This window comes from Tarenaya hassleriana, unplaced genomic scaffold (assembly GCF_000463585.1).
Source record: "Tarenaya hassleriana unplaced genomic scaffold, ASM46358v1 Cleome25, whole genome shotgun sequence".
NCBI classification, from domain to species: domain Eukaryota; kingdom Viridiplantae; phylum Streptophyta; class Magnoliopsida; order Brassicales; family Cleomaceae; genus Tarenaya; species Tarenaya hassleriana.
In genome coordinates, this window is record NW_010965775.1 from 768,704 (window position 1) to 784,290 (window position 15,587).

At 36.9% G+C, this 15,587-nt stretch overlaps 3 protein-coding genes and 1 non-coding gene across 5 annotated transcripts; 2 read left to right on the top strand and 2 right to left on the bottom strand.

Annotated features, from left to right (window-relative positions):
• Nucleotides 1-2,872: 2,872 nt before the first annotated feature.
• Nucleotides 2,873-5,526, bottom strand: LOC104816294 (protein SODIUM POTASSIUM ROOT DEFECTIVE 1-like). Of its 2 annotated transcripts, XM_010545032.2 has the most exons (4): nucleotides 4,686-5,526; nucleotides 4,517-4,592; nucleotides 4,298-4,428; nucleotides 2,873-3,272 (listed from the first exon to the last, which is right to left on the bottom strand). In XM_010545032.2, the coding sequence occupies exons 1-3, from the start codon at nucleotides 5,448-5,450 to the stop codon at nucleotides 4,301-4,303; spliced, it is 969 nt and encodes a 322-aa protein (XP_010543334.1). In that variant the 5' UTR covers nucleotides 5,451-5,526; the 3' UTR covers nucleotides 2,873-3,272; nucleotides 4,298-4,300. The 2 variants fall into 2 exon arrangements, with proteins under 2 accessions (XP_010543334.1, XP_010543333.1); XM_010545031.2 differs by lacking the exon at nucleotides 2,873-3,272 and having other exon boundaries at nucleotides 4,197-4,428; nucleotides 4,686-5,525.
• A 955-nt stretch (nucleotides 5,527-6,481) lies between these two features.
• LOC104816295 (60S ribosomal protein L35-4-like) lies at nucleotides 6,482-8,193 on the top strand. Its single transcript, XM_010545033.1, has 4 exons — nucleotides 6,482-6,579; nucleotides 6,715-6,850; nucleotides 7,435-7,591; nucleotides 7,885-8,193. The coding sequence occupies exons 1-4, from the start codon at nucleotides 6,576-6,578 to the stop codon at nucleotides 7,957-7,959; spliced, it is 372 nt and encodes a 123-aa protein (XP_010543335.1). The 5' UTR covers nucleotides 6,482-6,575; the 3' UTR covers nucleotides 7,960-8,193.
• A 110-nt stretch (nucleotides 8,194-8,303) lies between these two features.
• On the bottom strand, nucleotides 8,304-8,377 carry TRNAR-UCG. The gene has a single exon. It is a non-coding gene; the product is annotated as a tRNA-Arg (tRNA).
• A 1,847-nt stretch (nucleotides 8,378-10,224) lies between these two features.
• On the top strand, nucleotides 10,225-11,433 carry LOC104816662 (exocyst complex component EXO70B1-like). The gene has a single exon (XM_010545592.1). The coding sequence runs from the start codon at nucleotides 10,225-10,227 to the stop codon at nucleotides 11,431-11,433; it is 1,209 nt and encodes a 402-aa protein (XP_010543894.1).
• Nucleotides 11,434-15,587: the final 4,154 nt, after the last annotated feature.

Here is a 15,587-nt window from a genome sequence, read left to right on the forward strand (position 1 = left end):
TTCAACGAACGAACCAAACCCACCGACCAATCTCTCTTGTTCCGTCACCAATTTCATTATGGGACCATTAGTTTTGTTTTTTTTTATTTGTTAAAATATACCAAGTTATAAAAATTTCTCAAAACAAATGCATATTTTCGTATAAGTACAATGATCATTTGAAATTTTTTACGTATACTTTCCAAAATAATTGAAATATTTATATTTTATAAATAACAACGATTAACAAAATATGAATATTTTTATTTTGAAAAGTAAACTATAAATCTAACATATGCTAATGTTATTATTATTACGATAAAAACTTGGTAATATTTTAAAAACATGTATTTTATAAAAACAACTTTATGTCTTTATATCTAGGGGGAAAATATAATTATTTTAGAGTATTTGAAAAATTGATGTGTACGAATTTATTTTTTTATCATTTTATTTTTCTTTTTTGACGTATTATTGGCTTTGACTAGTTTGATCATGACACTCAAATAGATCCAAGAAAGGACGATACAATAATTTCATAATCTTGCATTTTATTTACCTTTTATATCAACCATTTAGGTCGGCATACTCATGTATAACATCAAACTCCGAAATACTATGATGGTTCGGTAACATTAAAATCCATGCGATTTAGATTTGCTGCTACGTAGCTATACAGTGTGTTCATGCAAATGTAAATATAAGCTTAGTTTTTATTTTTGTTATCTACAGATATAAAAAGAAACTTGGTGTTCTACTATGATATGGGCCGGGAGTCATTGTATAAGAAAATTAAATGAAGAATTATAAATTGTATACGATGATCATTCTTTATCCCGGTTGTAATTATCGAGCTCTGCAGAGAAAACAAAGAAAAAAAATAAATAACGTAATGTGAAAACCCTAATGGGTTCCAAGACCCTTGGAAGTCTTGTTCTCTTTTGTCAGGGAAAAAAAAAAGGTGTCCGACGGTTCAGGCTTAGTTGCGTAAACATCATACATTGCTTTTAACGTTACAACCGACAGTTATGTTGTCGTACCAATTTATAGCCACATATTTTTTTTTTGTTCGTCGAATGAAAAACAAACCGTACGTATAACGTAAAGTCCAAGAAGAATTTATATATATATCCAATCATTTCGCGTCATTATGTTACATTACGTCGTATTTATTAAATGATGGATTGTCTTCTTGTAAAATAACAAACTACATTAAAGAATCAAAACCGATTTGAACTCGAATTCTATTGCGTCTATAGGCAGAGATACCAATTCGATATAAAGCTAAATAATGAGTTCGTCTGTGTTTATTTTAAATTTTATTTTATTATAAACGGTACGAATTCGATTCTTCACGATTAATGAATTAGATTCTTCATATATATATATATATATATATATATATGTGTATGTACTTTAATTTTCAGACTTTACACATGCCCTACATATTGGTAAAATAATATATATATATATATATATATAAGGAAGAGAGAAAACGTGGTACATTAGTGGGCCATAAGTCGTAGATAATAATATGTTTGTTGACGGCCCATTTGTGAATGTGTTGAAATTTCACTTAATTAATATTCTTAAATTATTGGATAAAAAAATATTAAAAAAGCCCTAATTAAAACGACGTCGTTTCATTCGGATTCTTAAACTTTTTTTTTTAAAAAAAATTTGTTGGGTGAAGCCGAAGCTATGATCTTTGTCGGAAAACCCGTACACATAGTCAAACTGTTCAATGCATTCCGACAAGCACATGGATTGAATTTCACAGTTCGCACATCGCTTCGGTTATGAGATTGACATTTTTTTTTCACACTACAAGCAACAGATCAATTTATTATATACTAAATCATACTAATTAACGGTCTGAAAATAATTTTCTAGTTATATTGTGAAGGATTGTTCGGTCCAGACGGTGGGACCGGTCCTCTCTGCAATGTCCCGAAATTCGGGGGACCGATGACTTTCCACGCCGGAGGCGTCTCCCTATGGCTCGGACCGGACGGAGGGACACGGACGCCCTCGGGCAAAGGCCCGAAATCCAAACTCTCTGTCTCGATCGGAAGGTTCCTCCCGGCCACCACCTCAAGCGCACAAGCGAAGAGACTTAACGCTACAAGAAGCAAGAGAGTTTTCTTCATCGTATGATAAGGCTTTTGCATGCGATCTCTGAAGGGTAATTATGGTTTTAATTATGGGTTGTTGGTCGTATTTTATAGAGGAATTTTGGTGGGGGGACATTTATTCAATTCTTGATATCTATTTAGATCTTGTGATTATTGTTGTGATTTTTTTCCATGTTTTACCTTTCTTGAAAATCTTGATTTTGAAGGCCTATAATCAGGCTAATTTATTGCATTTAGTATTATGAAATTCTATTTTATACCGCTGTGTCACATGATAAAATATGCTATTTAATAAGTTCCCCGTTTTTGAATAAATATAGATCTAGAGAATAATGTTTTTGTTACTAAATAGATATCGTTTTAGATTTTCTAAAAAATTTATAATTTCTTTTAATTAAAAATATATCATTTTAATAGAGTATTAGTGGGAATGTAGGTTTCATGAGTGTACACATATGGCTTTTTTTTTATAAAAGAATTGTGAAGAAATCTAAAAAGGTATTTATGGGGAGGGGCCGGAGGGCATAGTAAATTCTGCTTGTTGGTCATGTGATGAAACAATGTCCAAAAAATATTTGTCCCCACGATTTTATTTGTTCAAGACTGAAGATGAGCGTATAATTCGATGACTATATTTAAAAAAAAAACAAAAAAAATCGTTTTTATAAATATTTTTTTTAGTTGCTGAATTTAACAAGTTTAATTAAGACTTTCGCGATTTTATGATTCGAATAACAGTTTGGGTGAAACCGAAACTCTGACCCATGTCGGAAAAACCACATGTATTGAACATCACAGTTCGCACATTGTTTTGGTTATAAGATTTGCAGATTTATTTATTTATTTATTTTTATCAAATTCCAAGGAGCATACGCATTTTATTATCTAACAGTTTGAAATTTTTTTTCTAGATCGCTGGTGAAGGAGACGACTTCGGTCGGCCACCGTTCGGTCCAGACGGCGGGACCGGTCCTCTCTGCAATGTCCCGAAATTCGGGCGACTGATGATTTTCCACGCCGGAGGCGTCTCCCCATGGCTCGGTCCGGACGGAGGGATGGGGACGCCCTTGGGCAAAGACCCGAAATCCAAACTCTCTGTCTCGATCGGAAGGTTCCTGCCGGTCACCTCATGAAGAGCGCAAGCGAAGAGACCCAACACTGCAAGAAGCAAAAGAGTTTTCTCCATCACTGTCCAATCTCTCGAGGCAAATAGGGTTTATTTATGGGTTATGGTGCAGGAGTTTGGTTGTATTTATAAAAGGAAATTTTGGTAGGGATCGTCTATTAATATCTTTTGATTTTTTTAAATGTTTGACCTTTATGGAGAATCTTAATTTGGAAGGCCAATAAACAAAACACCTTTTTAAATTGCATTTAGTTTCTGGTCAAAACATGTAATGGGCTTTTATTGGGCCTCCCTCAATATGCGGGTTCTTTTATTGGGCCTATAACCCATTTTATAAGCCCATTAATAATGGGCTTTAATAAGGCCTAGAATGTTCAATTTAGGCCTTTTATGCCTCGACAGTCCACACTGTAACAAAGTTTGATATTATCCATAGTGTATCCATCCATTTAAATCGAATTCCATATTCTCGGGTCCAAAATTGGGTATTTTGGCTTTTTATTCAATCAAAGATTTATAGCCACACGCGACACTTTGTACCCACCAAAAACATTAACTAGACCACGTGATATTTCTGCATGTTTTCAGATGAATCTTTATGTATATGGACCAATCATACATTGTACCTTTTTTAGCCCTTAACGTCAACACAAGTTTAAATTCACAAATTGTAAAAAAGATATATGATATTAGAGTTTATACATTATATTATTTGTTATTTGATTTGAAGTTTTTCTATTAGAATTATTTATCATAAGTAGTCTATATTATAAGTCAGAACCGATTCGGTAACTAATAAGAACAATAGTTATTTTATTGTATTTTGAGAGTGTTAATAAATGCCAATCTGTATTTAAGTTATTATATATTGATTATAACTCAAATTTTGATAGTTTATACTATTGACGAAATATATATTTATATTACCATAAAATTGAAGCATCAAACACGACATGTAACAAAACAACAAGTGTACCACCATTATTCCAAATTTACCGTCCAAAAATTAAAGAAAAAAACATGAAAAAAAAGAAGAAAAAAGGGAAAGACTAATTACTTGTTAATTAATCTGAGGCCAAAACTGTGCGTTTTTAACCTTGGAGACACTCGCAAGCACCCCTAACGGCGTTACCTCTCCCATGACGGTCACCTTCTTCGCCGCGAAGTCTACGTTAAACGACGTTACTCCTGCCAAACGGAGACACAGCTCGATCACTCACTCAGAGAATAACCGTTTTTTTTTTTAAATATCTAATTGTTTTTCCAGTGGTTATACCTTTCATCCTCGATAGATGTTTCCGAACTTTCACAGCGCATCCTTTGCAGTGGAGTGACACTCTCAAAACCACGACCTTCAAAAAACACGACAACGACAAAAAAAAAAGCTGCATGAGATTTTTTTTTATATATATACTTACCATAAATTATCTTTTAACATTAATTACCTGATCTGAAGCTGGTTTGTTCTCCGGAGGTTGGGTTTGAACATATGAAGTTGTAAGGTGTTTGTCTTCACCAAACAACTTATAATCAGGACACATAACTATTGGATCGTAATCTAAGAACCCGTTGAAGAAATCTGGTTTCTTCTTTTCCAAGAAAGACGACGATATGTGCTTCGAGGCATTTAGTATCAGTCTATCTTCCTTATAATAGAAACCCGGTTCAGTTTTCTGCGAACCATCATCAACCGGGTCGACAGGAACCTTAACCGGGTTGGAATCCACGGACCCATCAGAGAAAACCGGGTCGACAGGAGCCTTAACCGGGTTGGTATTGCCGAACCCATCAGAGAAAACCGGGTCAACGGGTATGGGAACCGGGTCTGAATCCACGAGCCCGTCAAAGAAAACCGGCTCGTCCAACAAGTACCTTGAAGAGCCCTGAGTAGCAGTTGTAGTAATGTTAGCGAGTCCCTTCTTGTTCTTCTTCGTCTTCTTTGCGTGGTTTTGTTCTTCAGGCCTGTCTTGATGATTTCCACCTCCATTTTCCATACCCATTTTAGTTCTATGGGTCTTTTGATTGTTGGTGTGGTGGTGAGATGATGAAGATTTAGGGTTCGGAGACGGCGGAGGAGTGAATCTCCGGCCGTCTCGGATGATGGGGTTGTGGCGATCGATTGCTCGCCCGCCGAGCCGCACGGCGGCGGCTGCGGGGGGGGAGGAGGGTTGGGAGGGTGGGTCCATGGATTTTTCTGATGCAGACAACATGTGATCTGTTTTTTTTTCGCTGCCTTTGATGAAATTGAGTTATATGATAAAAGTGGGGTGGAAATATAGTACGTACATGCATCTACCTTGAAGGGGAATCGGCTTTTTTTTTTTTGTTCCCCTTTCATTGTTCTTTTATTTTATTTTATGGGTAATGTTTTGTGTAGAGACGCCACCCATTAATTAATGCATTTCATAATATGCTTATAAATTATGCAATGTATAAGAGTTTATTGTCAACATATTTTGGTTTGGATTAAATTTGATTTAGATCGGATTAAATAACAAATTTTCGCTTTTTATACAGAAATGTTTTATTTATTTTGGTTATTGTTTACATGCTGAATTTTTTTGTCCACCCCAAATTGTTGCATCACTTAAAATATATATATCAACGAATAAATGAGATTAATAATATTGATGGAAAAATTTAAATAAAATGGCCAGCCTTTCCCAACCTATAAATAAATTGATGTTTGGCGAATCCAATTCTCATAGATGCACCACCAATTCTCGACCGAATCCGATGCTTTTGAACATTTGTGCCCCCTTTACTTTGATTATTCCATCTTTATTTTATTTTTTTATTTTTCCTTTTTGGCATGAAAATTCCATTAGCATTACCTCAAAACTTATATTATTTTTTATACGAAATTATTGCGTGTTTCACAAAAGTCCCAATCGACTTACAAAATCTGATATGAAATACAATTATAAAATACATGTTTTTTTGGTAGTCGTGATACAATATAGATATGAAATGGAACTATGATAAATAGACAAATATTATGTCATATGTACAATGAATGAGTAATGAGTATTCGCTGTTCCAAAACCGGTACCAGTTGCTGATGAGACCGGTTTCCGGTCAACTCTTAACCGACGTAACAAGCTCTTCGCTTCATAGGAAAGGCCAAGTCCATTAATACATCTAATTTGGGCCTTTAATAGGCCCATTAAATTCGCATGAGCCGGCTCAGAAGTATTTCTTTCTTTTTTTTAAATCTTCTTACTGGTTACCTTTGTATAAGTAACCCTCTTTGTCCAAAATTAGGGTTTTCGATTCGTCGGAGCCAACACGAGCAGCAGCGGCGACAACAGCAGTTCGACATCAGGGAGTTCACGATGGGTGAGACGAAATACAGATTGCTAGATCCTTATGATTCATGTTCATGTTCATGTTCATGTTCATGTTCTGTCTGAACGTGTTTCTCTGTTTCGGTCTTTGATTTTCCGTGTTTTGGTTGTGTTTGACTTGTGTTAGCGAGGATTAAGGTTCACGAGCTCAGGGACAAGTCGAAGACGGATCTGCTAAATCAGCTTAAGGATCTCAAGGCGGAGCTCGCGCTCCTCCGTGTCGCCAAAGTTACTGGCGGTGCTCCGAACAAGCTCTCCAAAATGTACGTATTTGCTTCTACATATACTCGTACGTATCTCCACTGTAAGTATATGTGATACGTTTGGAAATTCGCACTTTTGATTTTACTTCAATTAGCGATTTCGGAAATGTCATTTTTTTTTTCCATTTTACGTTAATTTAACCTCGAGATAGTGCTGAGTGAGATGAACATTTTTTTTTCATCTGCCTCGAACTAGTACTGTCTTGTTATGTGCCTCGAGTTTATGCATTGTTTCTGATCTGATGTAGGTGTTGATTCGGATTGTGAATATGCTGGGTGTGTTATATAAGTGACTATTCAAATGAACCTGCTGATTTTAATGGTTTTAGTTATGAATCCATGATGTAATAATACGGCATGTGTGGAAATCTATGTCGGTACCTGGGCATATCCATTTCATTATGTCTTCAATCTTTGGTTTATGTCACTTCCTTCCTGGTTCAAAACTAGTCCTGGTTGAAATGCAGATGATAAGGTGAATATTGTTTTCTTGTTTTAGAAGCGTTGATGTGAATATGGCTGTTTGAAACTTTCTCGGTTCCTAGTTAACGTTCAACCATGTTGTATTAATTTTGTATATCCAGCAAGGTGGTGAGGAAATCCATTGCACAGGTGCTGACTGTGATATCTCAGAAGCAAAAATCTGCCCTGAGAGAAGCGTACAAGAACAAGAAGTATCTGCCTCTCGATCTTCGTCCCAAGAAAACCCGTGCTATCAGGAGACGCCTCACCAAACACCAGGTCCGCATTTTTTTTTTCTTTTTCTTGATTGATGCTCATGAGTTTGTCAAAATTAAAAAAAAAACATATAACTCATTTGCTTGCTGAGTTGCTATTAAACATCTTCACACTCGTTCAGTTGCTCCCATAAATGCTGAAACTTTTAGTTCCAAAGACATTAAACATAAGGGCAAGACAAAGAAGAGAACCCATGAGAGTTCATGTCCATATCAAACGAGGAGTCCCTTAGTATACGAAGAAAGCGTATGATGCTACTGTGCCTGATTTCTGGTCCTTTGATTTCCCCTTTGCAGAAATCACTGAAGACGGAGCGAGAGAAGAAAAGAGATATGTACTTTCCCGTGAGGAAGTACGCAATCAAGGTGTAAAATCCACTTCGGCGGCTCTGTTTCATTTGTGAACAAATGATCGTCACCAGCTCTGGTTTAGTTTCTCTTTATCAGTTTTGTTTTGGAAACCACCGTGTACTCGTTTATCTTTCGATGCCATTGGAACTTCAAATCATTTTGTCCTCGACGACCCAAAACTGCTTCGGTTCTTGTTAGGATGAACCAACTCATTATTGTAACTTTTAGTGTCCGTTGCACATGTTGAATTTATTACATTTGTTTTTGACTTATACAGTACGATACGGACGATGTGAAAAATAAATAATCTGTACAAAAGAAAAGGAAAACTTGGAAATTAAATTACTTAACAATAAAATACAAATCGACCACAGTGGGAGTCGAACCCACGACCTTCTGATCCGAAGTCAGACGCGCTAATCCACTGCGCTATGCGGTCGGTGCTCCTTTGTGTTGAAGAAAAATTATTATTCTTGTATACGATTTTTTGGAGATGATTTGTTGGACCAAGCTACAGACAACGACGTAATTATTAATATACATTGAATGATTACCAAAAAACCAAATATACGCAAACCAGATCTCAAATGACGTACTTGTTTTTCAAGTCCTTGAAAACACATCACCGATATTGGAAGTAGAAAATATTTAATATGTGAACGTATAAATCAGAGGAAAAAATACAAAGAAGAATTTCGGCATTTTTTTTGTAAAAGAATGTCTATTTAATTTCCTTTATGTTTTCTTAGTTTTTGAAACTTGTTGGAAATGTAAAGAGTTATAAGAAATATTCTTAAATGCAATATTAAAAAGCATAGACAAAAGAGGCAAATGAATATGGACGACAATATTGATTATATTCGTACCGAGTTAACCCCACGGTTCATTTCGGAGTCAAAAAACACAACGGTCGCTTGTGGTATTGGTACCTGATTATTCCATCTATACATGCATATATATATATATATATGTAATAGGTTGTCTCGTCGTTTTGGGGGTAATATATGTTCTAAAAGGTCGTTGGTTTGTGATCATGACAACTTTATAATACGATACAAGAGTCGTCGAATACGTATCAATATTTTGTATTTTCAAATTCTTAATTAAGAAAATTGAAAGTAAATTTGACCAATTATTATATATAGTCAAACATATGTAATAGGTTGTCTCCGTGTAATGAGAATATATAATTACTTTGTTCCTCCCTAGCCATAGGATGAGAAAAATAATTTTAATTAAACGTAGAAAAAACCATTGTACCATTTTTCTTGGAATATGTATGTAGATTGCATCATCATCAACATAAGTATTTGACATGCACGCGGTCCATTATATATATATATATATATTCACTTGACTTTATATAATATTTTTATTTTTATTTGTCCCATATGTGATGAAAAACACATTTTTGTAGCTTTCCTTGTTTTATAGAATTCACAAGGTAATTCAACCGTTGGTCAACCAACAAATTTGACACATTCATATTCGCATTAACGATAATAACACTGGTATACGATATTGGAATTTACATATTATGAAGCTCTTTAATATATATATATGTATGTATATATATATATATATAGAGAGAGAGAGACAATCATCCTTCCAACTCTAGTAATATATTTCATTTTAAACACACATACATTATTACCTTATTGTATTTATTTATATGGTATAATGATAATTTGTAATCGTTATCCCAGTAGATGTAATTTAATCTTGGCGTAAATATTTTGGTTGTCAGTTATATTTTAAATCTGCTACCAATTTATATATTTTATAAAAATTGGTAGTCGTTCAGTTTTATATTCAAATCTTTTTAATATTCAATTAAAAAATAGTTTTTTTATTAAAATAATATTTATTTTCTAAAAAATTTAAAAATCTTTATATTTAATTCAACTCTCGTGTCTTAAATTATATTATTGTCATATTACTTTTACTGATTAAAACTTGTATAATAGAAATTTCTACCAACAATTTCTTTATGAAATTTGATTTCCAATAAAATTAACGGGTCCTTGAGGAAGAAGAAAAAGCCCGTCACGTTGACACGTGTAGGCCCAAAAGCCCACAAAGTCAAGGTTTGCCCCCACGTTTTTCACCATCAACCGTAACGACATCGTTCTCCCGTTGCCTATAAAATCCTCCCTACGACTCCGTCCCCTCCCTAGAACTTGTCATTTCTAACATTTTTCAAAAATCTCTGCAACGACGAGTTCATCGTTTCGAAATTTCTTTCTCTCGACCTGCAGAAGATAATTTTTGTGACGAGGAAAAGCAATGAGAAAGCTCTGTTGCGTCTCCAAAGAGCCGTCAAATCCTCCTCCGTCAACACGTAGCCGGAGCACTGAATCACCGGCTGTCGACGCAAAAATCGATTCTGCGGCGGAGATCATACAGAAATGGAACATGGAGGCCTCCATTTTTGGTAGAGTCACTTCTATGTTCTATGAGAGCAAGCGAGAAGCCATGGAGTTCATCGAGCGTGTGAAGGATCTGCAGACGACGATGCGTCTCTTGGTTTCCGAGGATCCTAATTCGGAGAACCTCGCGAGAGCTCATACTCTGATGCAGATCGCGATGAAGAGGCTGCAGAAGGAGTTTTACCAGATTCTGTCCATGAATTGTGCACATCTGGATCCTGAATCCGTCTCGACTCGATCTTCGCTTACCTCTGCGAGATCTAGCACTTCTGATTTTCCCGACGACGATGATGCAACAAACGCCGCAGGGGATTCCATTGTCGAAGTGGAGGAAGTGTCAACAATAGCCATGTCGGATTTGAAAACCATTGCTGAGTGCATGATCGCTTCCGGTTACGCAAAAGAGTGCGTGAGTATATATAAATCCATCAGAAAATCGATCGTCGACGAAGGAATCTACCGACTCGGAGTGGAGGGAATCAGTTCGTCGAAGATGAAGAAAATGCCATGGGAGGTGGCTGAAATGTTGATGAAAAGCTGGGTCGAGGCGGTGAACGTTTCCCTGAAGACTCTCTTCAACGGCGAGAGAATTCTGTGCGATCACGTCTTCGAATCCTCGAATACTCTCAGAGAGTCTTGTTTCAGTGACATCTCCAGAGAAGGAGCGTTTCTTCTGTTTGGTTTTCCAGAAACCGTTGCCGTCAAAAACAAGAAAAATTCACCCCCGGAAAAGATTTTCCGGCTGCTGGACATGTACAGCACGATCGCCGACAACTGGAAGGAAATCGAATCGATCTTCTCTTTCGAATCAACCTCTATCTTCCGTAAACAAGCTCTCAACTCTCTAATCTGCCTCGGTGATTCGATTCGATCGCTATTGGACGATTTCGAGACCGGAATCCAGAAGGACTCGTCGAAGACTGTGGTTCCCGGTGGATCAGTACATCCTCTGACAATCTCCACCATGAATTACCTCTTGTTGGATTTGGGTTTATTTGATAGAATCAAAACGGGCCTAGCCCGTGAGAAGCCCGATCCGTCTAAATTTAAATCTGTAGAATATTAAGAGAATATTCTTATTTGAATTTGAAATTCAAATTCAAATTGGATTCAAATCCGCAGAAAATCTATCAAATATGATTGAGATAAGATTGAGATAATATCAAAATAAAATCAAATTTGAATTTTGAAATTCAAATTGATTTGTTTTGAGATTCTCCCCTCTACTATAAATAGGGGTCTTGGGTTAGCTCATAAAACACACACAGAAAAAAAAAACAAGCATTCTAAAGAAAAAGAACATTCACATATTTGCTCATATCTCTCTCTGAGTTCGCTTGGTATTTGGAAAGCTTCTTCCAAATACGCGGTCGTTGTATCCTGGGAGTTCACCGTGCTCCAATAGCCTCGAAGCTTTAGAGGTGGCACGGAAATCGAACTTAAGGAAACTGTGTTTCACAGGCCTCGACAAAATAATTTTTTAATTTCAGGTACTTATCTGGAATCGCTCGAATTGCCGGAGTTTTGCCGTCGTCAACAACCGCCGTCCCCAACAATCTTAAGTTCGATTATGGTTAACACGAGGCAAACTTTCGGGTAAGTGCCTAAATCTCCTTTTAATTTCGGTATAAAATCTCACACGAATTTGGATCTAAAAACAACTAGGTTAAAAAAAAAATGTTGGGAAAAAAAAACAAATAGTTGTTTTGTGAAGCCCAAATTGAGTTTAAGGCCCAAATTCAAAGAGATTAATTGAAAAGCCCAAAAGAGTAAGCCCAAATTGAAAAAGTTTAGTCTTGGCCCAATTTGAAGAGATTAATCTAAAAGCCCATAAGAGAAAGCCCAATATATTTAAAAGTGTTTTGTGAGGAAAAAAAAAAGGAATATTATTATTTATCTTTTTTGGAAGAAAAGAAAAAAGTTAAACAAAATCGGAAGTAACTTTTCCTGTAAATTGGGGAAGCAAGCTTTGTCTTAGCGGGCCGGGTTTGAAGAGGAAGCCCTTTATACCCTCCTCATAGTAAGGACGTGGGAATCAGGGTGAACCCTCCTCCGGCTATCACTGGAAGCGAGCAAAACCAATTTATAAGTTAAGTGAAACTCGGTTTAGTTTATAAGCTTTGTGAAAGCTAACAATGATTGGATTTATTCAACAGATCATTGATAATCCAAGAAATCCCATGGATTCAAATACTGCTCCAGGGAATGAGATTCCTGCTATGGATATCGATGAGAATCCTCATATAGCGGAGGTTACGAACCCCGTTAATCATGATGTTGCTGGCACAGATATGAATAATCAAGTGCCAAACGTTGCGAACGTTGTCCTATCCAAACATGTTCCTTCGGTTGTTGCGAACTCCGAAAACCAGGCAATTCCTATTGTGCCTATCGGCCCGGCTGAGAGACCTGAACAATTTAAGGGTCAAAATTTCAAACGCTGGCAACAAAAGATGTTGTTTTTCTTAACACAGCTTAAGTTGTCACGGTACCTCACTGAAGAGGAACCAATGCCAGAGGAGGGCAATGCCCAATCTCTAGCTAGTTACCAACAATGGAAACATAACAGTTTCATGTGTTGGAACTTTGTGCTGAACGGTTTGGATGATTCGCTTTATGGTGTTTTCTCCAAATATGTTACGACAAAGCAACTCTGGGAAGCGATTGATCATAAATATCGGGTTGAAGAGGCTAGCCAAGGACGAATGGTGGTAGCCAAGCTCCTAAACTATCGTATGGTAGATACAATGAGTGTTGTGGAACAAGTAGATGAATTACAAATCATCTTCCACAACTTGGCGGGAGAAGACATCATGGTAAATGAACGGTTCCAGGTGGCAACTCTGATTGAAAAATTGCCTCCCTCCTGGACGAGTTTCAAGAATGACCTGAGACAAAAACCTAGGGACATGTCTTTGAAGGATTTACATCGTCGTGTGAGAATTCGGCAGGAATCTCAACCTATTCTTAAAATGAATGGGCAGTTTGGATCCAAGGCAAATGTCGTTGAGACGACTAAGGCCAAAGGGATTAAGAAGCGGAAGATTGATAAGAATGTCAACTCCAAGAAATTCAAGGGGAATTGCTACGTCTGTGGCAAGACTGGACATCTAGCGAAGGACTGCTACCATCGCAAGGAAGGTGCCCAGAAGAAAATTGGGAATAAAACCCAAGCTCATGTAGCTGAAGTAGAAGATGGGGAGTCTGAATTCGTAGCAGTTGTGTCAGAAGTGAACATGGTCGGAGATAATCCGAGAGAATGGTGGATTGACACGGGAGCACCCCGCCACATTTGTGCTAACAAATGGATGTTCACCACCTATGACACTGTCACCGGAGAAAGCTGCTATATGGGAAACTCTGCTGCATCCAAAGTGGAAGGCAAGGGTTCAGTCATTTTGAAGATGACATCTGGAAAGAAGCTGACGCTCACTGAGGTTCTTCATGTACCAGACATTCGCAAGAACCTGCTCTCTGGATCTGTGATGTCAAAGAAAGGCTTTAAGCTAGTGTTTGAATCTGAGAGAGTTGTAGTGTCAAAAGATGGTGTGTATCTGGGTAGAGGTTATCTAGCAAATGGTATGTTCAAGATGAATGTAATGACCATTTGTAACACCAATACGGCAAACAATATAACCGCAAATGATATTAATAAAGTTTCTACTTCTTCTGCTTACTTGATTGAGTCAAGATTATGGCATGGTAGATTAGGACATGTGAATCTTAAGTCTATGCAAAGATTAATGTCTTGTAATCTACTGCCAAAATTTAAATTAGACAAAGACCACAAGTGTGAAGTCTGCGTTGAAGCGAAATTTGCTAAGTCTTCGTTTAAAAATATTGAACGAAGTACTGAACCTTTGGAATTGATACATACAGATGTATGCGATTTGAAATATGTGCAAACCAGAGGCGGAAAGAAGTACTTCATTACATTTATTGATGATTGTACTCGATATTGTTATCTCTACTTAATGAGAAGTAAAGATAAGGCAATAGAGATGTTTAATCTCTATAAAAACGAAGTTGAAAATCAACTTGGAAAGAAAATCAAAGCTTTGAGAAGCGACAGAGGAGGTGAATATGAGTCGCCTTTTGCGCAATTGTGCGCAGATCATGGCATCATCCATCAAACTACAGCCCCATATACGCCAGAACAGAATGGCATTGCTGAACGCAAGAATAGAACGCTGAAAAAGATGATGAATGCTATGTTAATAAGTTCTGGATCTCCTCAGAACTTGTGGGGGGAAGCAGTGATTTCTGCTAATTTTGTATTAAACAGAGTGCCCCACAAAAGGCTCGACAAAACACCCTATGAGTTGTGGAAAGACAAGTCACCTAGCTACAAATACTTGAGAGTATGGGGTTGTCTGGCTAAGGTTCCTATCCCTATTCCTAAACGAACTAGGTTAGGACCAAAGACAATAGATTGTGTGTTTGTTGGTTATGCACACAATTCGAGTGCTTACCGATTCTTGGTGTATAAATCAGATAATTCTGAAATACATGCGAATACAGTCGTTGAATCAAGAGACGTTTCATTTTTTGAAGATGTATTTCCCTATAAGACTCGGATAGAATTAGATCCAAGTGATATGGAATCTCAAAGAATTCATGAATCTTCTAAGCAATTAGAGGAAGAGGATGAAGAGCCTAGAAGAAGTAAAAGGGCAAAGAAACCGACTTCTTTTGGTTCTGATTATCTAACGTTTATGTTGGATAAAGAACCACAGACATATCAAGAGGCTATATCATCACCCGAAGCTCCTTATTGAAAGGAAGCAGTGAAGAGTGAGATTGAATCAATCCGACAAAATCACACTTGGGAACTTGTGGATCTTCCACAAGGATGCAAACCATTGGGTTATAAATGGGTCTTCAAAAGAAAGATAAAACCGGATGGTTCTATTGAAAAATACAAGGCGAGACTTGTAGTCAAAGGCTATAGGCAAACTGAGGGTGTCGATTACTTCGATGTTTACTCTCCAGTCGCTCGGAAAACATCCATAAGGTTTGGCAGCCTTACATAATCTAGAATTACATCAGATGGATGTAAAGACTGCATTTCTAAATGGTGAACTGGAAGAAGAAGTATAAATGTTTCAACCTGAAGGGTGCAGAGTGCACGGACAAGAGGGAAAAGTGTGTAAACTTGTGAAATCATTGTATGGACTTAAACAAGCTCCGAAACAATGGCATGCGAAGTTTGATAACGTA